Raw genomic sequence first — 24,935 nt, 5'->3', positions numbered from 1 at the left:
ATCTACTTGTGCAAATCGGGAATGCCCATCTGACGCCTCTTTACTTCGACATGCCTGGCACCACAACCGTCGAGAAGGGGGCGAAGCAAGTTCGCGGGCTGACATTGGGCCACGGTAAAACTAGAGTGACGGCAATACTCCGTCACACGTCAGATAGGCACAAGCTTTTCCCGTACCTCATATTTAAAAGGAAGATGCTCCCGAGAGGAGTCGTGTTCCCGAGTGGTGTGATCGTGCGGGCCAATGAGAAAAATGGGTGCGCGTTGCAATCGATGTCTTACTTTTTTTTTCGTCGTGGAAACCGGGTGCGCGTTACAATCCAGGGCGCGGTAGAATCGAGTAAATACGGTAATGCCTGGCAACGCATTTCAAAGCTCAGTCGCAGCTGAAAAAAAAAAATTACAAAACACATCACTCCGACAAGAGTACGGTACTAAAAAAACAGTCGTGATTGACCCGACTGCTTTGTTTCCTTGGCATTTTTAAGTACAAATCTTTGTTAATTTTTATTTGTCCTTGCAGTATCCTGAAAAGAGCTTTCAACCCGTTCGTTTGTCTTCGTGCCTCAAGTGATTCCAGTTCACAGGACTCCAACATCTGCGTGACAGAATCTAACCGGCGGTAATTCGTGCATATGAAGCGGACGGCTCGGCGTTGAACTTTTTTCTAATTTTGTTTTCAGGCTGTGTTGATGAGGACTCCACACGACTGAGGCAAATTCAATAACTTCTGACTTCAAACATAGCTTGGCATACTTTCGGAACGCAAATAGGACCGTGGATATGTACAAAACAATTTAGGAACGAAGGCCGCATATCTCCGGTGTGTTAATGGTGAGCTGCGCCTATCTACGGTGACGAAAAGACAGCGCGCATCATGCTTGATTTCACGTGTTGGAGCGCTGACGAGCGAAATTCCTGGCAGCTGCCACCGCTGTTCCGAGCGGTTGGTGCCTGGCGAGCATGGCTGAGGTTCGTTACCAATGCACAAGATTCGGGGTTCTAAGGAGCCAGCCAGCCGATGTGATTTGTTGCTTGCGACAAAACACATTATGGCTTCTCCGCTTTCGCAACCGAAGCACCAAAGTTCAAGGCGGAGTTAAGCCTAGCCACGACTTCGAGCAGGAAGCGCAGCTGCGATGGGCATAGCCACGGTTCCTGATGTTTCAAAGTACGACATGCTCGATCGCGAGTACAAAGATCTGTCCTGTTGTCTTTATCGCAAGGTCCAAAGCACTGATAAGCAGCACCTTCTCCCAACAAGTCAACGCTATGACAATCAGTTTGAGACGCGCACGTCCGATGTACAGCGCGTGATTGTAATCTGAAGACTGAACTTCCGCTTGCAGCTGCCTCAGCAACCCGTCAACAATGTGAAAATGTCACTAAGTAGTGCAATTTTAGGCAGCTGCGACCTCGCGAGGCACAACAAGCCGACGACGCTATCCCAGAGGCATATCCGGAACACCCATCGAACTAGCAAGGCGTACTGTGAGCAATATGGCAGAAATATCAGATTGGAATCCTCAAAATGAATTTCAAGCACTTGGTTTGTGAACGTGAAATGCTCTTTACAAAATACTTTTACGATGAGCCCAAAATGGTGGTGGGCAGTTGTGCCATAGGGATGCTATAAATTTTTGAAAAACAGCTTTTTTTTTGTCACTTCTACGATGATTTGTACCACCTCGGCAGATGCAAAAAACTTTTTACAGCACTCCTACGTTGTTTTCAGTGAAGATGTTGTTATGTAAAAATGACACGATGTGTGGATATTTAGAAGAGATATTTACACTTATGCATATAGCAACGACAAAGATGGAGGACAGCACGCACAGCGGACGGACCAGCCCACTTCTTCATTGTCGTTTTCTGATCACTGATATGTCAGCTGTGTAGCATTACCCCCGGCGGTAAAAGTGCCATCTTGGTGCGCATTAATTACGGTCTTCAGAAGGCAGGCGGTGCCTTGCCATGGTAGTCTAGTGGCTAAGGTACTCGGCTGCTGACACGCAGGTCACGGTATGGAATCCCGGCTGCGACGGCTGCATTTTCGATAGAGGTGACAATGCTGTAGGCCTGTGTGCTATGATTTGGGTGCACGTTAAAGTACCCCAGGTGGTAGAAATTTACGGAACCCTCCACTACGGCGTCTCTCATAATCATGAGAGATTATCATGATAATCATGAGGTTTTGGGACATTAAATCCCACATATCATCGAAGGCAGGTGGTAGAGTTTTAGCCTGCTGACGTGCATTGGTAGAGTTTTAGCCTGCTGACGTGCATTACATCACCAGGCGTCATTGTGGGCAGGGTGATCTCAGATGCAGGAGCGATCTCATAGGTGACGTTGGTTACCTGGCGGACGATACAATAAGGACCCATGTACCGAGATAAAAATTTCTCGGATAATCTAACTCGATGAACTGGGTACCACAAGAGAATGAGAAAACCGGATGAGAAGCGAACGTCGACATGCTGGCTGTCGTAGATGGCTTTCCGAGTGGCTTGCAAAGCCGGAAATCTAGAGTGGGCAATCTGACGTGTGTGGTCGGCATGAGCATATTCAGTTGACGGCGTTGTAGTGGTCGGAAAGAGGATGTCCAATGGTGACGTTGGATCACAGCCATGAAGTGAATAACCAGTGGGGTCATGGTGTGAAGAATTGTACGCGAAGGTCATGTGAGGTAGCGCCAGGTCGCGAGTTTACAAAGGCGAGCGGATAGACCCCCGCACAATTCACTGCACCAGTCACTCTTACGAGGCTCTCGGAAGGTGCGTGCTCATTGGTTTATGCGTGATTTCATGTGCAAGCATGACTTCGCCCACGACGATGCTGCAGGGTTCGTGTGTCGGGCGCGGGCCCAGCTGATGCAGACGCTGTGGCCAAAGGGAGAACAAAGTGACGTTCGCACGCGCACTGGCACTGGCCTGCGATGAATAAGAAGATGGCGCTATCAAGTAGTTGGTGCTTGCATGGTGCAACAGAAACGCTGTGAACATGGCTGTGCCGACACTGCCGCAAGACTTGCCGCTTCGTTTGCAACGATCACTGAAAGCATCAAACTCAGCGCAGATATATGCCGGGAAAAATATAAGGTGACGGTGCAAAGAGTTCATGTGCGGACTACAATAATCATAACTAGGTAAGCCCTTGTTACCGTTCAAATAGCTGGTTTCGGAGCTCTTGAGTGCCTACATCGCGAACGTCGCTCGATTGGCCACACAATATAGGCTCGGCTTGCACTCACTCTAACATCTTAGGCTACTTGTAGGGAATGCAACCGCTACTGATAATGATAGCGATGCGAAGTGAGAAGCACGAATATCTGTAGCAGTGCCTTGATAGACTTGCAAACAAATATCGTCGTAGTGCAATTTCGTTCACATAAGGAGCAAGAGGCCGCGATATTATAAGAGAAGGGCTTGGGTGACAGCGTATTCAGAATACTCTAGGCCAAATACACTTCGAAATCTGCTGTATGTTCTGCATATAAAGAGCCCGCCTCCAGCTGCATTTTTTTCCCCCTTACTTAACCGCAATGCATGCCTGTAGAGTGATGAAGCGTTGGCAGCAGGCTTACTGTCGTGCTACACGACAGGCGCAAGCAAGGAGTGTGCGAGTAGTGACTTTCAGAAGTGAATTTAATTCGAACATAATAATGGTTTAACCAAATTGAATGCTTATATGAACCTAATGCTCTTCTAATAGTTTTCATATAGTAAGGAAACCTTTTTAAAAACAATCCTAGAATTTGACAACAGTGTATTTGAAGGAAGTATTCACAAATTGTCACCAAATAATACTACCATTATGAAAACCATGATAAGCTTGTATACAGCAGCAACCGGAGCCATCTAAAAACTGTATGTCGAAATACTGCAGCAACTACAGTATTCAAGCTCAAAGTGTAGCCAGCTTTTGAATAAAATTGGGGGCATAAAATCGAAACAATTTTGAACCAAACACCATGCATGCTGCTAAGGATTTATTGAAACGTACAAAATTATTACAACATATACTCTGGCACAGAGAGCATGTAAGTGTATTCGTAATAACAATTTATGTGAACAAAATACTTGCATGTGTTTTTATTTGTGAAGCTGAATGCAGCCATAGTTTCTAACTTCAATGATGAAGACAGGAAATGATTAATGTGATGCAGCTCTACCATAGTAAAAACAGAGTAGAAGTGCAGTTTGCAGCGGAAATGCTTTATCTGGTAATGGTTATAGCATCAATAGGGTTGCCAATACTTGGGCTGCATTTATTGTGGTAATTCAGGGAATACAAAAAGAAAATAAACCTTCAGCTGATCCCATTCTTCTCTGCTCCAGGGTTGTCTCATAAGGGCTGATTATCTTCTGAAGCTGTGGGTCTGTCCTTCCTAGATCGTCATGGTACGTGACCGCCTAGTTCGAAAACACACTCGGCAGGTGCCGACAGATGGACGGACGGACGGACAGATGATTCACAGTTCACCGATAAAACCCTGTGAAGCATCGCCCCACTCATCATCATTTACTTCGTGGATATGCTGCGATTTTTTTCAAATATTCGGTATTTCGTCTATGTACCGTTCAATTTGATTAGCTGATTGAATGAAATGCTATTTGATTCATTATTCAAATATTTGCACACCCCTAGTAATGTTGTTGTCAGCACTGGCCCACCATCTTTTTGTGTGATGGCATCTGTAAACACTACGAGTACTTTTTTCTCACTCTTCTTTTTTTGTGCTGTATCCCATTCTTTACTGAAAACATTCTAGCACAGTCTTCAAGGTGCGCAAATGGAAAAAAGAAAACATACCTGGCTACAAGTGATGCCAATTCGTGGCAACGAGTGGCAACATGGCTAAATTATAATTATTAATATCGATGAAATGTATTTTCTGAGAAGCTTTGGAAGCATCCAATTTCTGGCTCAACTTGAGTGAAATGCCTATACACTCTGGGTGCTTTGTTACAAAAAAATAAATAATAATAATAATAATAATAATAAATAAAAATAAATACAAAATCTTACATCAACATTTAGATATTTTCCTGAAACAACAAAAAAAAGAAAATGAAATGTGTTAATTGTATTTGCCAGGGAATTCAGAGTACGAGGTGATTAATTAAGGCTGTCACAAGATGTGTTGAAAATAAAAAAAAAATTACTTGCCATTGTGAACTCCTTGGGGAACGTGAAGTCTACATATATTGTTACAACAGCTATGTGAATTTCTATAAATATTTGTCACGACAATAACACTCGCAGCACAACACACTACATTCAGGTGTTTTTTGGCCTCTGGGGATAAAAATATCTTTTTACTTAGAACTTGTTTGGCATATAAATGACAAGCCTGGCTACTAAGTACATGCATATTGCGATGTGTGTTTTATTTTGATAAAGTCGGGTTTCACCCATAAAGACTCTAAGCAACACTTGGCGCAGGCGGCGCAGCAGTCTTTAAGAAGCTCCGCAATAACTTGAGCTCGCCGTGTTAAGTTTGTCGATAGGACGCAAATAGTCTAGAGCTTACGCAGCCTCCAGCAATAACCCTGAATTTTTCTATAGCACATGTATAAAAGCAGATGCGTTATACTGCTTGTCAGATTATTAAGGGCCGACACACTGTTTACCGCTGTCAGGAAAGACTATGTATTGCTTGTAGTTCGACTTGTGTTTCTCAGGCAAAGGTTTGCTCATATAAAACGTTTGGTCTCAATCCCGCCGGCTATTGCAGTTTTCAACATCATGACCACATGACATTAGTTTTTATGTCTCTCAATGAGATGTTTACATCTGAATGGACCTTTAAGGCCCCCCCAGCAGAGGCAACACACCCCTTTGGACCCGGCTTCACGTAGACGGCACCCCTGGGCTGACCCACCCAGGGAAAAATCGGCAGTCGCCCTTTCCTATCTCTCTCTTTTCCTCCTGATCTTCGTCTTTTCTCTATTTCAATCTTTCCTGTCATCTCCTCACTTCTGTTTACTTCCATCTTCCAGGCGGCAAGGGTTAACTTTGTGTATGTGCCCTCTCTTGGTCACATATTATTGGGTTATAGTGGCTTTGTACAGCTGGCGCTGGCATGCCTTTATAATTGTGCTGCCGCGTCCCCATGGTGGGTGGCTAGCATGGCTGCTGAATTTATATATACTTTATGGCCTCTTTCTCATTTTCTAAACTGTCTGATCGCCCTCATCTAGGAGGGGGCGCACCGAAGCAACAATGAATGTATTCATAAAGCCAAAAGAAATTTTTCCGTGCTTCCATGTGATCCACTGTGAGACTAAAGAAAAGAACGCAAGAACCATCTCTCCGCTTGTTCTTTCCAAATGCCTCACCAGTACCCTTGGTCCAGGTTATCAGGCTACACGTATGGCCAGTGGAAACCTTCTTCTCGAAGTCCAAAGACACAGTATGAAAACCTGACAAAACTCGCCTCTTTTGGAACAACACCTGTATATCACACCACATCGTTCCCAGAACAGTTCCCGAGGCGTAGTGTCTGATCAGCATCTAATTAACCTGACAAAGAGTGAGCTCCGTGAGGGCTGGAAGGAACAGCATGTAATGCATGTACAGAGAATTAAGATTAGGCGTGACAACAAAGAAACCAACAAAGAAAGCACCTCATTCTTACATTTCGCACATGCACACTTCCAGAATATATTGAAACAGGCTACTTGAAGTTAAAGGTCCGACCTTACATCCCCAACCTCCGACGTTGTTTTAAGTGCCAGCGATTTGCCACGGTTCTCAGAGCTGCCGCGGTCGTCAAACCTGTGCAAAGTGTAGTTCGCAGGAACACGCTACAGACAAATGTGAAGAAGCCACTACCCACTGTGTGAACTGCGATGGTGGACACCCCGCTTACTCTCGCACATGCCCTACATGGAAACATGAAAAAGAAGTACTCACACTGAAAGTAAATGAAAACATCTTGTTTAGGGAGGCGCGCAAGCGTCTACTAATGCAGGGTTCTTCATTCGCGGAGGTGGCACGAAAGGGCAGTGCCACCAAAATCCGCGGCGCCTGCACGTACCACACAAAGTGGTAGAGCGGTAGTGCCATTCACCCCCTCAGCAAAAGTACCACAAGCTCTTCCACCACCAAAAGGCTTGCATGCCTCCGGACCTGAAGCCCCAAGGCTTTCTGTCTCCGCAGATAGCTCTAAGACCTCCGTGCCTGCACGCGTGAACCGTGAGCGGGCATCCAGCTCCTCGTCCGAGGTGATGGACACAACAGCAAGTCCAACGGTGTCTTCGGCAGTGGCAAACTACAGACTGCGATGTGTCTTTTCTAAAAGTTACAAAACATGCGCCTATTGCCGATATCCATACATACTTCCTGGAACTTCAACACAAATACGCACGTCCTGAGTTCTTTACAGATGCCTCTAAGTCTAACTCCTTTGTGTCCTACGCTACTGTCGGCCCATTCTTTTCAGATGCTGGCCCTCTACATCCAGGCACAAGTATCTTCACAGCGGAAGCTTACGCGATACTTGTGGCCGCTAAACAGATCAAACAATTAGAAATACAAAAAGCAGTAATTTATACGGACTCCCTCAGTGTGGTAACGGCTTTGTAAACTCTTTAAAAAAAAAAGCCTTGTCCTTATCTCGCTTTACTCCATTTTATGCACACTCTACACACTCAAACAACATGTTGTAGTGTGCTGGGTGCCAGAGCACCGTGATATTCAAGGCAACGTGATGGCGCATCAGCTTGCTGCATCCGTCCACGAAAGCACTGCCACTACACCCATATCAATCCCGGCCCTTGATCCTTGACTGTCTCTCAAACGAAAGCTCAAGGACTACTGGCAGAGCAAGTGGGATAGGCACACACAAAACAAACTACGCGTTATTAAGCTACACCTTGGCCATTGGCCACCAGTATAGAAGTCACGTCTAACAGAGGTAGCACTAACGAGGCTCAGGATAGGGCACACATACACGACACACTCATATCTTTTGTCCGGTGGCGATCCACCATTGTGTGACAGATGTGGTGAAGCACTAACAGTTCTCCACATTTGAATTCAGTGTGAACAATTAGACAGTCTAAGAAGACAACACTTTCCATTACCCTACCGGCAACATATACCATTACACCCTGCAATGTTCGTCGGTAGGGAACCACTTTTCACTCATAAATCGTTGTTAGCTTGTTTAAAAGATGTCCGTTTCTACCATGTAATATGCCCAGGCGTTGCGTAGCGTGACCTCTCAAGAGAGGTTGCTGCTGCAGTGGCTACATTGAAAAGCACTTGCCTCGCGGCCCTTCGACCAAAGGCGCTGATGAGGCACTTGTGCTAGTGCCAAATATCTTTAAACGTTTTTATTATCAAAACCTTTTGTCATCCATTTTTACTATACATATCATGCCACTGTCACGATTTTAATACTTAAGTTTTTACCTGCGCTAGAGCGAGGAATTTTAAGGGCCCTATACAGTCACGCACCATATTATTGTCCACATCTCTAGTCACGGAAATGGCACTCTTTGGCCATCAATTGGCCCTTGCAGCACAAAGCACCACACATCATCAGATATTTACATCTATAAATCCAGAACGCTGAAATTTCGTTTCTTAAAAATGTGCAGATGTATAACGGCAAAACCATGAAATGTAATACAAACAGCTATCTCTCTTTTGTTTTAATGTGAATGCATTTGGTGAAGCAGAGCAGTATACAAGTGCCACTGTTAATGGAGACTATGTGGCAAAGCCCACTGAGCCTTAGAGCAGCATGCATTCCTAGCTGTCTAGTATGGTGTAAGAGTGAAGGTTTGGAAACAAATGTCCAAATGAAGCAATGACATGCTGCTCTCAATTGTGTGCTTGTGGTCCCCCATTTTCTCGGATTAACAATGGAATGTAAAGACCTTTTATAATTGCACAGCAGAAGTCCTTGTAGACCATTATTGTTAGAGACCTAAATAGTCATAACACAGCAGATAAATTGACAGGACAGGCTGTATGGCTTACCCTATGAAATTTTAATATTTTAAAATATCATCACCAGCAAAAAGCATTTCAATTCGAGGATTATGAACGTACTAAGAATTAGTCATTGCACAGTGGAAAGTATACATAGTAACAGTGGGACATCACTAGTTACACTTCACAAGCCAACAATTACAATGCGCACAGCTCAGTAGCGCACGAAGGCATTTCCTGCCAACTTGTCCTTCGTCGCTATTATGTGATAGTGATGACACTGTGTCTGACTTGTCTGATGGCAGACTGTTGCCAACAAGGTTTCGGTTTCATTTTCACGCGCAGGCAATTTGCGGACTCAGTTCAACAGTAGAAAGATGCGCGTTGGGTTTATTTTTTTAAAGTTGAGAATAAAGATTTGCTCGCACCTCCCTTAAGTATGTAATGCTGCAATTAGCTGCCACTGGCAAGAAGAATTTAATCTACATTCCTTGCAGAGGCACAAGGTTATGCCGTGGGCTTATTTAGGTGGTCTGTGTTGCTGATGATTGGAACGCGCAGTACAAGGGGGAGATGTAGAAGAGAAGAAAGAAGTTCGGGCACGAGCAGTAGAATAAACATGGTTGTTCTTGGTTTAGGGCTCGGGTTTTAATTACGCGACAGTGTACACGTTTTTTGGGCAAGGCTTAGTGTCACTGCCTATAATATTTGTTTTTTGTTGTATGGTGCCCGGATTATACGATGGTTTTGCGTGGTCCCCTGACGGTCAAATAATTAGGGTTCCACTGTATAAACCTTTACATAATATAGCACGTGAACCATCGCCTGAAATGGTGCGTATATTTGCAGTTCCTAAACGATGCAAACAACCAACGACTCGAAGGCATGCATGTTTTGCATAGCTGCCCTTGTATCACAACTCCTCCAACTGATCGATCAAAGTACAAGCGCCAGAGAAAGCAATTCGCTCCAAAATATACAAGTACAGAACGAAAAGCAACGAAGAGTACCAGTTTTAATGTCAGTTTTTACACTCTGGTCTTGTTTATTCAAAACACCAGTGCAGAATCTCTTGGGTCTTGCAATCAAATTTTCGATCGTCCTTTTGCGTGCAGCACACAAACCCACACTGCATTAAACCAGTCGGCACACCATGTCAAGCAGAAAACATACATGTTTTATTGAGCAAAAAACTAACCCCGAACAGGCGTCAATGAAAGCTGAGGGAGAGATGGTAGCCTACAGCACAATTAACTGTGTACAGCGTTAGAACAGGCATCAAATTACGCAAAACTTGATGCGTACTCATAGTGAGGCTCGAAAAGTTTAGTTGAAAATGTTGGCCTGAAGTTCCCACTTGGGATTCTGCGCAACCACCTTTTATGTCGCAACTCGTCGCGCTTAGCAGGTGTTATCCCGGTGAAGAGCATTTGGTCATCACTATACTTGTTCTGGCATGAGAAAGCGCAACAGCAGCCAACCGCAAACAACTCCGACGTCAATCTTAGTTGAAAAGTATTTCAGAGCACTGCGTGCACGACAGGACAACGTTTAAATAGATGCGCTGTACAACAGCGAGTCCGTGCTTCGAGAGCGACTGTAAACAAACGAACGCTGCGCGCGTTTTCACGTGACCGAATCTGGCCAATACTAGCGCGGTGCCAGCCTTGGAGATTTTGAAGGGAGGAGGAAAGAAAGGAGGCACGCGTTGAACCACATACGTTGCTACTTTACGATGTTTCAGGGGCTTTAGAAAGTGCGGGCCTGAGGCGAACCCGTGATTGAGTCTAGGGGTCGGGCCGCACTCAGGCTCGCTCATTAGAAGGCCAAAGTCGAGCCATTAAGCACACGCACTTGTTATGCATTACATGGTCTAAGGCATTCTGTGTCAAGCTGGTGGAATTCGAAGCTCGCCGTGATCAAGTTTGTGCTAAGTCAGTACGATGCAATCGAGAACTTCCAAGATTCAAGGGCAAATCCACTCTTTAAAGACGTCATTGTGGCTACGTTGACGGAGGTCGTCGAATTCTTGGAGCCCTTCAAGGAGGCCAGCGGGAAAATGTTTGTGGAGGACAATGTAGTAATGCTGACCCTTGTGTTGATGTACTATCCAAAACTGAAAAAGTACCTTACCGCTTCTTCAACTGGTTCTCAGAAATATGCAAGCTAAAGTCGAGGACGCTAGCATTTCTTCAAGTAAAAATGCCCATAGGATGGCTTTACAAAATGGCAATGTGAATGGAAAGTATGTGAATTGTGGATTGGTGTACATTTGTGTTTGCCACAAGGAGAAACGAGCAGAGACCAGTAGCTGACAGTTACCTTAGGGACAGTGAGGACCATGAGAAACTGCTTGGATGGTGGAAAGCCAAGTGTAGAAAATACTGTCGGCTTTCACTTCTTGTAAGAAAAGTACTTCGTATCCCACATATACTAGCACCAGCAGCTTTCAGAATTTTAGTGCAGTTGGGTATGTACTCCAAGACAGGGGCTGTGCTTTGAGCCAGAGAGTTTGGACAACTTTCTGTTTTTGCACTGGAAAATGTATATTTTCGTCTTTTGCTGGCATTTTCACACTCCTATTTCTGTGGCATGATTTTCAGTGCAGTCTTTTTGTGTCTCTGGGTGTTATTTTAAGTGCATTTTCTATCCTTGTTTCACGAAGAAGGGCGACACCTTTTATAAGGCATAGCACAAGGACGGTGTGCAGCAGCTTGATTGTAGAATTATGTTGTGCATGGTGTTAGAATATGAATAATTTATATTTCATCTACTTTTGGTGGTTGTTTGTCATATATAACGTTAAGATTTTTTTATCTTTCTTCTACAAATTATTAATCAGGAGCCTCTTCATAAAATTGTGTAGATAATGCTTCCAACGTTAGTGTAGAAAAGAAAATTTACAAAAATGCCCGAGTTCGCTACTACTTTTAATGTTAGCTGTACACTTCTTTCAAATAAATTTGCTAAGTTTTATTTTCACATTACTGTTATTGTAATGACTTGCTATGTGCTTGTGGTGAGTAAAGGATTTACTCGACGGGCCCAGGTTGTCGGATGCACTCAAGACAACCTGATGAATACAAAGACAATATTTTATTTGACGAAGATTGCATATCACAGAAACGAACATCAGGACGATACAAAGTTAAAGAGTGTCTACGGGGAAGTTCCTGTCCTAGTGAGACGGAGGTCTAACGTCTTAACACTCAACGCACTTCACTCCCTCACCACCAAATTTTCAAGACTACACTCAAGCGCACTGTCATTGGGGTGACCGTAGCACCGGGCAACGTGGCGTCGAGTCCGTCGCGGTAGCGTCCACGGTGGAAACACGCCTTCTTGTGTAGCTCGTTGGCTCGAGCTTAAGTCGATGTCCTGCACCCTGATGTCTCGCTGGCGCCCAGGTCATGTTTGACCAGGGCGAGCGCCCAAGACACGGTGTCGAAAGCCCCAACCACTCTCGAACCCAGCTGTGCACGCTCCCTGCACCAGTTTTTTTTTCTTCTCTTCTTCCAGTCGATTTCACGCTCCGATTTTACCCCTATGGTGCGCTTGTCATAATCATCATAGTGCTATGTAGGCAACATTTCACTTATATTCCTTGGTGGCGAGGCATAATGAGGCATGTCGTAGTGTGGACCGGAAAAATTTCGACCACCTGAAGTTTTTTAATGGGCAACTAAAGATAAGTGCACGGATGTTCTTTCATTTCACCCCCATCAAAATGCTGCCGCCATGACCGCGGGAAGCACACTTGTGTCCTACGACTTAACAGCAAAAAAGCTTAGCTGCTGAGCTACTACCGCAGACAAAGCAACATTTTGGTGCATTTACACTCCGGATTTTCCATCAGATCACCCGCTACAAAGTGCAAGACATCATTAATGATCATTATCAAGAACTAATATCATGTAGTGGGTCTGAGCCAGGCCTGGTCGTGAACACGTGCGCCCTATATAAGTTTAGTAATGAACGGCCGCGCTCGATCTTGGAACCAGGGGCCTGGGATGGGCCCAGTCATGTACACCTAGGCTCAGGCCGGGTCTGGGCTTGGAACCATGGGCCCAGGCTGCTCTTGGGCTTCATGAAGCGGGCCCGGGCTGAGAAATTGGGGCCCGTCGAGTGCTCTAGTGCGCACACTTGCGCTGTTTCGAATCTCATCCGCTGTATAGTCACCTGTGCTGAGGTTTTCAGTGATCTTGTGAACATCTTTGGACATGCATACTTTTGTGAATATGTTTGTACAGTCTCAAACACATTGTAATGTGTTGCGTGTAAGGACACTGGGGAAGTAAGGACGACAAAGACAACGGAGGTGTTGAGCTAACGCAATGCAGACATTCGAAAGAAAAGAAGAAAAGAGCTGGAGGAATTTTCGTGGCGCAAGAATCCTAGAAAAAAAAAAAAAAGAGGAGTGCAGCAGTAGCGTGTAGGGGAGACGCAGAGATCGGCAGAAGAAGCAATCTTGCGGCCATGAAACCCTGGCTCCTGCCAATGCCTTTGAGCCTGGGGCTCTAAATTGTTGACGGAAGTTTTTGGGCAGTGTACCTGGACGTCAGTCATCTTATAGTGCACCAATGGCAATCGTTCGTGACACGCCACCTAATTACGAGACTACCTACCAGTGGAACATGGAAATACGGCTTCAAAGCATTGCGTCTGGGATGCTCCTGGTTTTCCCGGCTGGTACTAACTGTTGATGTCTGAACCTGACTTTGCCTTCCTTATATGAACTATGAAGTGAATTTATACATATCGACACATATCTGCTTAATGCAAATAACGCAAATGTTGTAGTCAATTGTGTATAACGCAAGTTGGTTGAGCCTTTAATAAATGTCTGCGTGTGTGTGACCGAGATTGGGTGCTTCGTCCTTCTTATTGCTTTTGAACCTGTTGATATACCATGATGCACATATGCAAGCGCCAGCTATTACTGTGAACGTGTTGTTATGGTTGTACAAAAGGTCAGGGGAAAAGGTAATACTATATTTATGACAGATAATGATGCTTGTTGGTACTGTAATGCTTGAAGTGATGAATTGCTTTGGTTGAATCAAGCTAGGTGGTCACACATAGTGCTCATGTTGTGAGCGCTTTTGTCCCTGTCTTAGAGCTGTCAATCCTTGCACTATATCACTAAGTGCCTCGTGTTGGACTCTTGTATTAATTTTTACCAATGCCACAGAAGTGTGGCTTGATTGCTTCTCAGGAGCCAAACGGTGTGGCGTGTATGACTTTGCTAAGACGAAATGCCCATTTTCTTTTTTTTTATTGTACGCTTCGCCTACTATTCGGTTTGACATGCTTGCTACTTTTGAATGCAACCCTGCATCTATTATTTCATTGAGGTCACTTGTTGTATTATGCAGGTTATCTAAAAGACACGAACAAGTCATTCATGGAAAAAGATACAGTGCCAGCCATTCAGGAAGCAGGTGCAGAGGTGCGTGAAACATCGACAGAGACAACACTGGCAACGCCTCTGACACCTACACTTAGGCAGGATGTGCAGTCAGCTCCTACAACACCCTCAGTGAGACGAACGGCACCACCAGCAACAAAGCGAGTGACCCCGGCTACAACACCTGAGGAACCAGCGAATAGTGTGCCAGCGACAATGCTGGTGACATCACCCACAACACCGACAGTGATGATGGTAACATCGCCTAAAACACCAGTGACGATGGAAGCGATGGGAACATCGGTCATGATTCCGGCAACAATGCCTGTGACGAGCACAGTGATAACACAGGAGACATCAAGCACAGCAGTTACAACGATGCCAATGTCACCTGAAACACCAGTGATGGTAACAACGACACCAATGTCACTTGAAACACCAGTGATGGTAACGATGCCAATGTCACTCGAAACACGAGAGACGGTAACGACGATGCCAATGTTGCCTGAAACACCAGCGATGGTGTCTGGGACGACACAGGTAACGCCAGCTAAGCCAACGACTATGGTGACTGCATCACTCTCACTGCCAGGCAGAGACGTGTGCTTCCCAACGAAAGTGTCGGTGCCGTCCCTGTGCCGATCGCGATCATTTGTTGTCCACAGTCCGTCCCTGGCCCAGCTGGTTCTGAAAGGACTTCACCAAGACGGTAGTGACTGCTTGAATGGAGCAGCTGTCAAGATTGTTCAACCCTGCAACTCCCATGCTAAGGCAGGAGCGCATTTGATCCCTGGCAGCAGCGAGCAATACGCATGTGCCAGAAGGGCAGAAGAACGAATCTGCAAAACAAAAGTGCTCAAAATGTCAAAAACTTTTGTCAAAGCTGATAGTGATATGGATGATCTTAGCCTTAGCCCACGACTGACAGGTGACAGTGCTGACGAAAGTAGTCACCGAATTGGTGATGTTCAACTACAAAGTTACTCTGTGCCTGTGCATTCAGGAAAGGAACAGGAAGCCGTGCCTTCTTGCAGAAGTTTCAACTTTTATGCACTGGAAGGTAACAGTGAATGCCCAAAAGGATCTCCTCTATTTGCTGAGCCAACAGTGCCTGAGTTGTGTTTTGGAGTTCAACAAGCGTCGACCTTACCAGGTAAATGGGACTGTGTTGATGGACGCTTAATTTCTCGTGCCTTCAGTGACACTCCAAAAAGTTTCATCAGGGTTAATTATCTTGCCACCCAAAAGACCGGGGACAACAGTTGTGACGTCTCTTTTGACAACTCTTCCAAAGTGACTGGGCGCATTGTGCCTTGGACTTCCTCTGCAGTTGATGTGGTAGCTGTGACCAAAGAACATGTTAAAGATGACATTGCTGACAACACTTTGCACAGCATCTTGAATGTACCCGACGACGATTCTGTGGAAGAGACTGTAGTGGATAACATGCTCATCAATGCCCTTGATCACGGTTGTACTGAATTTTCATCTTCCTTGTTGCCCAACTTTTTTACCAGAGACAGTGCTGCGACTGCTGGCACCTTGCCAATGGCTGTTGTTGGTGACTGGGATCGAGGCTGTTGCAATGCTATTGTTAAAGACTGGGATCGAGATGGCATTAATTTTGGGCCATTGTCAAACAGTTCCAGCAGAATTTGTTCCTCTGAAAACAGTATTGACTCATTATCTTGGGCAGAGCAGAGTGATGCGGCCCCTAGTCTGAACTCATCAGGTGATGTTGAAGAGCGGGAAGAACAGTACAAAGCTGCAGATGAACAGTGTGGGGACCAAGCGAATTATTTCGCCGAGCTGGCTGGCTCTGTAGAAAACAGTGGACGTTCATTGGATGAGTCTTCTGCAAGTTCTGGCAGTGAGCAGCTAAAGTGAGTTATGGTCTTTTCTTTAATTGTTCTTTTTTAGGCTTGTGGAAATATTCAAGCACATTCAATATTTTAACCAATAATAACACATTCAGATTTGCTTCGATTGAAATTTTAATTTAATGGAAATTTTGACCGCATAGGTTTGACAGTCTGCACCTAACCTCTTGTATAGGTTGCTTTTCTGCATTGAAGGGGTTCTAAGCCAACTGCGACTGCACCTATCCAAGTGTACATTGACCGTTTGTAATTCCACCGTGAAGTTAAGTTGCACTGTCCCGAAAAAATGCTATTCGCAACTTTCAGTGACTACAGGGGGTGTCACAATAAAACCAAAATGGTCGTGGTCGTCAGTGGGGTGATCCCCTGCATGCGTGGAGTCTTCGTAACAGGTATTGTCACTGCATGGTTGCCGCCGATTTCGGCTGGGATAACTTTCCATAGCATTTAAAATTCCCATGAAGGAAGCAGCTCATGCTAGAGTGCATAAAGTGTGGAACACGGGGTGGGATCTTTCGCGGTATTTGACGTCTGACATGCTCGTGCAGCAGCCGGTTCAGAGTCGTTCCATCGCATTGCGCTTCCGGATCGGGCATTCAGCGTGCGTCAAACTCTGCAGATTTTCGTCATCTGCTCGGTGCGGCGATCACGCAGCCGTATATCGACAATGGTAAACAGCACGGGAGACACATGACGTTGCGCCTTTATCACTTTAGTCATTCTGACCGAGGGTGCCGGTTTCATTTACTGATTTCATACCAGCAAAGATGGGCTACAATTGTTTCATTACATAAAGTAATGCGTAATCCTATAAACTGGTGCTCCAGTGTGCCACTTATTCAAAACAGTGTCAGCTTGCAAGCTATGAGCGAGATCGGGAACCACGATGCTTGGGCATTTCATAAATAAACATGTGACACTGCAGGCCATCTCGCCGAACTGGCTTACTTTGCTTCGATCTTCGTATTGATGTTGTTGGAAAAACTGCTTGCGTTTCTTGATGCAGGCTTAAGACTTGATATATCAATCACGTTGCTAAAATATGGGCACCCTAGACAGGCTTGCGCTCGAACGTGGACAGTGGCGGTTTCTTTCCAATTGCGGCTCGCATGTGTCAGCTGCGGCCATAGAGTTAGTTTCCTGAATACACACTAGATGGAACTCTAGCGCAAGTGGCTGACCCGCAGGTCGCGGGTTCGAATCCCGGCTGCTGCGACTGCATTTCCGATGGAGGCGGAAATGTTGTAGGCCCATGTGCTCAGATTTCAGTGCACATTAAAGAACCCCAGGTGGTTTATATTTCCGGAGCCCTCCACTATGGCGTCTCTCATAATCATATGGTGGTTTTGGGACGTTAAACCCCACAAATCAATCAATCTTGCGCAAGTGTCTATGGAAGCTACAACACGTAACGCTTCAGCGAGCATGGGCATTATGGCTATGATATGGATTTGCCTAGTCTTTGTACTTTACGTTCGCTCTGGCTTCGCATGGCTTGAAGCTGCTTTGTCATGAAACAAAAATCGGCAAATGTGCGGGAGTTACGCTTCGAAATATTGACATTTTAGGCTTACCACTTCAGATCGGGTCACGAAGTGAAAAACGGTTGGTTCTTTTCTTCCCAACAAAACCAAAACACAGCAATAAACGAAACCCCAAGTTCGTTTGCCGCCCGTGAGAACGAAAACTAGGCAAATCGATGTCATACCCATAATTCCCATGGTCGCTGAACGGTCACAGTACCAGTGTCCTCTCTAGTTAATTTTATCTAATTCTGTGGTTGCGGCGAGCTGTTAAGTCTTTTACACTTGCAAAAGCATAGTTGTATTTAGCGTGTTACTATAGCCCCCCCCCCCTTCCCCCCCCCCTAAGGAAAAAGAAGGCACTTGCCTGTTGTGTCTCAGGACCACTCACCACGCAGGGGTGCTGAATTTGGTGGCACGGGCTCAATTGCGGGCCAAGGCGGTGGAATTTCAATAGGTTATCGAAATTCCACCGCCCCGGAATTCAGCCCTATTAGGGCTAAATGCAAAATAAAAACAACCACGTGATTGAATTTAAAAGCACTTTAAGAAGCCCCAAATGGTCAAAATTAATCTTGAAGTCCGTACTACGGCGTGTGGTTACTCACCATATCGCGGCTTTCGTAAAGGAAACCTGAGCAATTTTGTTGCGTCCCAGAAGTCAGTCCGCTTCAAGTGCACCCTGGGAACCACATTGTTATTGGCATGATTTTGACGATGTGCAGTTTGATAGCCCACGGCTTCTTTCATCGCCAGCCAAAAAGAAAACCAAGCATGCTCATGACGCCTTTCACGGTGTGGTTTGAGCATTGGAGCCCGCAGAACATGCAGTTGCTTTTGTATTATTTACTCATTATTGAAGCTGAAAGGTTCCACAGCCTGCCCCGCCGCGGTAGTCTAGTGGCTAAGGTACTCGGCTGCTGACCCGCAGGGCGCGGGTTCGAATCCCGGCTGCGGCGGCTGCATTTCCGATGGAGGCGGAAATGTTGTAGGCCCGTGTGCTCAGATTTGGGTGCACGTTAAAGAACCCCAGGTGGTCAAAATTTCCGGAGCCCTCCACTACGGCGTCTCTCATAATCATATCGTGGTTTTGGGACGTTAAGCCCCACAAATCAATCAAATCAATCAAGGTTCCACAGCCTTGAAACTAACAAAATCTATCGTAGTTCAGTGCCGATGTCAGAAAAGAGGAAGAACACGCAGTGCCTGTACATTACTTTCGTTTTCTGCAGATTAATTTTAAGACCCACCTTCCTGCTCTCCTTGTCAAATTTCGTAATCCTGAGTTACTCAGCAATGCAATGCCATCGGCAAAACGCAGGTTACTAAAGTACTATCCATCAACTCTTATTCATTCTTAACTGTTCCCATTCTAGGCCTCTGAAAGTCTCCTGTAAGCACGCGGTAAATAGCAGTGGGGAGATTGTATCCCCCTGCCTTACACCGTTCTTTATTGGTATTTTGTTGCTTTCTTTATGAAGTAATATGGTAGCAGTTGATCCCTTGTAGATTTTTTCCAGGTTGTTTATATACACTTCATCGACGCCCTGATTCCACAGTGTCAGCATGACTGCTAATATTTCTACTAAATTAAATGCCTTCTCGTTATCTATGAAGGCTATAGTGGTTGGCTATATTCTGAGCATTTCTCTAGTACCTGATTGACAGTATGAATGTGGTCGATTGTTGAGTAGCCTGTTCGAAATCCTGCTTGTTTCTTTGGTTGATTGAATCCTAATGTTTTCTTAACTCTGTTAGCAATTACCTTTGTAAATAGCGTGTATACTACGGAGAGCAAGCCGATCGGCCTGTAATTCTTCAAGTCCTTGTCATCTCCTTCCTTTATGGGCAGTACCAGCGCACAAACTCACGGGACGAAGAGAAAAGACACAAACAAGCGCTGACTCTCAAATGAAGAATTTATTTAAATATACAAGTTATCTAAACACATAACATAAAAAGCACAGAACATGCGCAGAGGGCCAGCAAAGGATCGTGTAGATGTCATTAACAATTTTGTGCTACAGGTAACTGCGCAGGCGCGGCATATTCCATTCAAACAAACATACTACTAATTAAGATTTCTTCTTTTTCATGTAAAGATATTGATGTCTGACTGACACAGGATTCCCCTTCTTTTTTGATATAGAGTGCTTCCACTAGTTCTCTTGTGATCTGATCGCTATGTTTGAAGAGCACTGTCATTTTATTGAGCAAGGGCTTGCATCCATTGTATATTTCAATAAATTCTTCAGTTGAGAGTCAGCGTTTGTTTGTGTCTCTTCTCCTTGTCCCGTGAGTTTGTGCGCTGGTAGTGCCCATAATGTATCACCAACGAGCCCAACTATCAGTCCTGCATCTCCTTTTTAATGTATTAAGATGATGTTAGCATCCTTCCAAGATTCTGGTACTCTTCTCGTCAAGAGACACCTCGTAAACAGGGTGGCTAGTTTTTCTAACACAATCTCTCCTCCATCTTTCAGCAGATCTGATGTTACCTGATCCTCACCAGCAGCTTTGCCTCTTTGCATGCTCTGTTTTGCATGTGTTTGCATGCATTCAGTAAGCATTCTGAAATGATGTTTGAAGGTAAAAAAAAAAAAAAAACCTGGAGGCACTGCACTCACCTAGAAAAGTGATCAAAACGCAGTTTTTTTTTTTGCTTTAAAAAATTAAATCCTGACGTGCTGGTTCGTTACGAGAACTCTGTTACATTCAGATTAAAGATGAGACTACTATAGAAAACGAAGACAAAATAAAATTGATGGCTGGGTGATGGCTGGCTTCTGCAAATCTCCCTTTTTTTTTTCCCGTTTCGGATAGCTAGGTGTAGCTGATGTGGCATGCTCCTAGATTCGTAGTTGTCTCGGGCCGCTTTCCCGACCAGTTCCACCAGCTCGGCGGTCAAGTACTCAAAGACGCCTGCCAAGTAAACTGGCGCGCTCACTGTAGTTTGCCCTCCTCAGTATGGGGTGGATTCGGCCCACCGGGAGGCCAGCTGGGAAGAGAAGCCCAGCTGCTTTTCACTTTTGCGCACTTTGGTGCCAGCAGTTGTGTTCTGTGTAAATAACATTGATGTGGTGATGTAGATTGTGAAGATGATGTGTGGTGACAACAAGCACCTGCATGCAGTCCTCTTTTTTACCGCCTCTGTCGCTACCATTCACTCCTATATCATTTGCTCATGGCCACCATTCAGATTTTATCTTGCTGAGCTAGACTGCAGTCAGCTTTGCGAAATCTCTTCTTCCTTTTATCTATTTCTCAATAGCTTTCTAATAAGCAGCCCCTTACTCCTACCACACTCTATCCTGTTACATACCATAACGCAAGCGATTTATGCTCTAAAAATTTTATTTTTTCTAGAAATAATTTGAGAACAATATTTTGTAGATCAAATGCTATACTTATGCAGTACTTCTAGTGATGATAATTATGGACTGTGGTGAAAGGAGGGCTTAGATCCACACTTCATAAATCTTTTGCGAATGCTCGGGAGAGTTCTCTTCTTGGGATGCTGTCGGCTACAAGCATCCAGGTATGAAGCAACAAATGTTTCAGACAATATCAGGTCACGTGTGTGCTAGCTTAGCCTGCCATTCACTATGTTGTGTGGCCACAAACGACCTTGTTTGCCACGAAAAGATGTCATCCACGCTCATGTGCGATTTCATCTGCTGTCTGCTGGTGGCTAATAATCTGACAATGTTCTTTTTCTTTGTGCTGATAAAAATGTAGCGTGGATGTTGCACACTGGATCTTACACCTACGTCTCTGCATTCAGAAGATCCCGATAAAGCTCCTTCGCACTATTTTTGGGCTATCATTACGCCGAGCCCCTTTTCTGGGCATCAGTAATAGTTATTTTACATGTATGCACGATAAAATAGCTTTGCCTCTGTTCATGCTAAAACACTTGCCTCACTTATCCTACGACAGATATGTAGGACGCCACTTTCTTTTTATTTGTCATGAACTATTTCAAAACTGCATGAATATGAGTGGTGATTAGGGTGGTATCTGCCATGTTATGGTGCAGGCGTGATGAGGAAGCACAAAGGAGAATATATAATGTCATTCAATGCAACATACATACTTGCTGGGCACACGGTAAACTCAAGTGAGACACAGAAAGCATGTCCTCCTATCATTGCATTGAAGAGCACAATTCATAAGACATGCAAATCACGTGCATTGCAATGAGTAAAGGCACTTACTCGGCCAAACCCAACCTATCCATATGGGCCCAAAATCATTAGGTGACATTACCCTATGACATCACCAGATCACCAAAATTTGTCACATTATCATGACGTTAGCACATGATATTGTGTTTGGTTCCGTAGGAACTGCCAAACTGCTTAACTTGCTAGAAAGTTTCATTGAGGGGAAAGAGGGGTCTATACTGGAAATAAAGACAGATTTCGCTTTTGAATTCTTTTAGATGAATGTATAAACAACGTTGCGAGTTTTAGGCCGGTATTCACAAACCTTATCATATGCTTTTCTGAAGTTTCTGTACACTCTACAGTGTTATTGGTCGACAAAAACCGTAACAGGTTGAAAGATAACTGCAAGATCGATTTCTGGACTCTTGACCTACTTTGTTAATCACATGCACTAAAGGCACTAAACAGATAATGAAAATGTAAGATAAGGAAATTGTTGGCTTGTGCATACTGGCCTTAGTAAGATGAAAATTTCGCACATACCTGGCCCACTCTCTGTGCTTTTGCCAATGCAATGGTGCACTCGTCAGAGTTTGGTGAATTTGCACACATGGTACTGAAGATCTTTTCATTTGCCAGCTCTAATAAACAGCTTTCAAAATAATTACTGTGCACGTGCAAGCAAGACAGTTATAGTTTGCCCAAGCAGAATAGTGGGGTTACTGGGATAGCAGGATCGAAGTGCGCACGTGTAGTAACATATGTAACTCGTACTGCTCACTGTACACATGCTTTTTTTTCTTCAGATTTAACGTTACCCTGTTAGCGGGGTTTATGTAGTGTACGTAAAACATGGCGGTGGTTTCGCATGGTCGCTTCAAAGTTACTTTGGCGTAGTTGTTGAAAGATTCACTTCGTTCACAGCAAACAGCTGTTGAAAATGGCTTCGCTTGCCTTCAGTTAGCTTCAATGAGCAAGTATTACGGATAAGTTAGCTTAATTTCAGATAGCTTCCCATTTCGAACGTCTCAAGGCTCAATTAAAAGATTGATGTAAACAAATCAGCTGCATGAATGTTTTCACATTATGTGTGTTGTTTGTATGTAATTACTTTTATTATTACTGAAAAATTTTTTAACATTGCTTCATGCTGTGACACAGGCAAACATTTTCGTTTTCATTAACTTATTCACTCTCTGATAGATGGTGCCACCATCCCAGCTAGGGCATATAAACCACGTAAAAGCTGTCTTGCTAAACTGTAAGGCGCTGTCCGCAAGGAGCATTTGCAGCACGGTAACGCTATTTTCTTAACCTCTATTATCACGCTAACTGTAAACTATAACTGTCTAATTATGGCCATGCTTTGAAAGCAGTATTTGCTAAAACTTGTACACTTAAACACAGCTTTTTGCTGTCAACAATTTCCAACTGAAACACTTTTCCTAAATCTATTTTTTAGGATGTTGCTTTCCTTTAGTGAGGCTTTGGTACAAAATTTAGAGATGACACTTTGAGCTTCATTCTGTCGTCTGTTAATAAAAACTAAGGTGGTGGCAGTAATTAGAGTTTAAATTGCCTATTGCTTTCCTATCAGTGTTCCTTGGAGTGAAGATGTATGAAGACCCCTCTGTTGCAGTTTGATGGCTAAAGTCATCTCATGCAGTGCTGGAGATACGTTGATGATCAGTCCCATTTTCTTGTGTTCAGCTTATCGAATAGTATGTCATGTGTAACCCCACAAGCAGTGCTTCCACTGCTGTGCCAACTGTGCCAAAGTGCACCAAACGAAATTTACTGTGCCATCCTGATAAAACTAGTAAAACTTGCACCAAACTGCACCGAAGTTGCTGGTTTGACGACTTTTATCACTGGCAGTAACCACACCAGCGCGTCAAAACGTGCAGCTTGTCGGGGCCAGAAAGCCGCAACCACGTACCTAGAGTTATTTGACTGAATCATCAGCTGTCACACGTGCGTCCCAAGTAATCTTAAGTGCTGACGTCGTAATTGTGCAAGTCGGCTCTATGGCACAATGCGCTCTCCGCAGCAGCTCATGACATCAAGGGAATTGGTAGCATAAGTGCGGCGGCACATCATCGGTAGACATCGTCCATTTCAATAGTTTTACTGTGTGTAATTAAAGCAATTTTCGCTATTATCTGCATGTCGGCCACTATAATATCTGTCTCGTCTATTTCGGGGCATTGCGAACGAATTCTCTGTGCTTCACGCCCACAGAAAAGTATGTAAATTATGGGAACATGTTGAACTATTCCTCCCCATGGATATTCATCCAGAACAGCTTTTTCGTAATTACTTCCACAAGCAAATCCGTCATTGTAATCCCTCTTGCGGTATATGCCACTAAAAGGTCCTGGTTTTTCAAGCTCGTGAGTGCTGGTGTGCCAATGCAAACTTTTCGCGTGTTTTCTTTTTTAAAATACCATCTGACTGATAAATGCATGCCTCCAAGTCGGAGCACCCTATTTCATTTTTAATACGCGCAGCTTTCTGAGCGGCCCCACAGCCGACAGGCCTGGTGGTCAAGCGGCTACGCCGTGTTACATGTCCGGTCTTCGCTTTTGACGGCTAAAACATGATAAACATGGTATCGCAAATATTGCTTCGTTTTGGTGGCTGAGTGGCTGCGTCGTGCGAAGGATGCTGTTGCTGGCTTGCGCTATCTTGTAGCATCGTGAGACTGCTTTAACTTGTGCTATCAGCGTCTACTTCACGTTTGAAGACTGACGGCACAAAAACCGCTTCGGCATTTCCCCTTGGCCGTAGTTCCTGTACTAGCCTTCTGTTGAGTTAGGCCAGCTCGGGTACAAAGGTATAATTTGTTAGTTTCGATAAAGCTCTTCAGAAATGAATGTAATGCCAACAACTCGTATTGTTATGTGAAGTAAGGGTTCACATCCATAAGGAGCACTAGCGGCAGGGTTGCCGTTTCCAAGGTCTGTGCACTCGCCGCGCGCACTGTGTTTGAAGTCTGTATGGCAACT

The 24,935-nt window shown here is 44.6% G+C and overlaps 1 protein-coding gene across 5 annotated transcripts in view; it reads left to right on the top strand.

The window, feature by feature from the left end:
• LOC119180191 (uncharacterized) overlaps positions 1-24,935 on the top strand; it is a 218,774-nt gene that overhangs the window by 78,990 nt on the left and 114,849 nt on the right. For all 5 annotated transcript variants that reach the window (XR_012885119.1, XM_037431334.2, XM_075869894.1 and 2 more), the window contains exon 6: positions 14,324-16,238. Coding sequence is in view for 4 of the 5 variants with exons in the window: in XM_037431334.2 (XP_037287231.1) it covers positions 14,324-16,238 (1,915 nt within the window). In the remaining variant the exon portion in view is untranslated. The remainder of the gene's footprint in view (positions 1-14,323; positions 16,239-24,935) is intronic.

The sequence above is a fragment of the Rhipicephalus microplus genome, chromosome 7, assembly GCF_043290135.1.
Source record: "Rhipicephalus microplus isolate Deutch F79 chromosome 7, USDA_Rmic, whole genome shotgun sequence".
Classification (NCBI taxonomy): Eukaryota; Metazoa; Arthropoda; class Arachnida; order Ixodida; family Ixodidae; genus Rhipicephalus; species Rhipicephalus microplus.
This window is presented reverse-complemented; position numbering and strand designations above follow the sequence as displayed.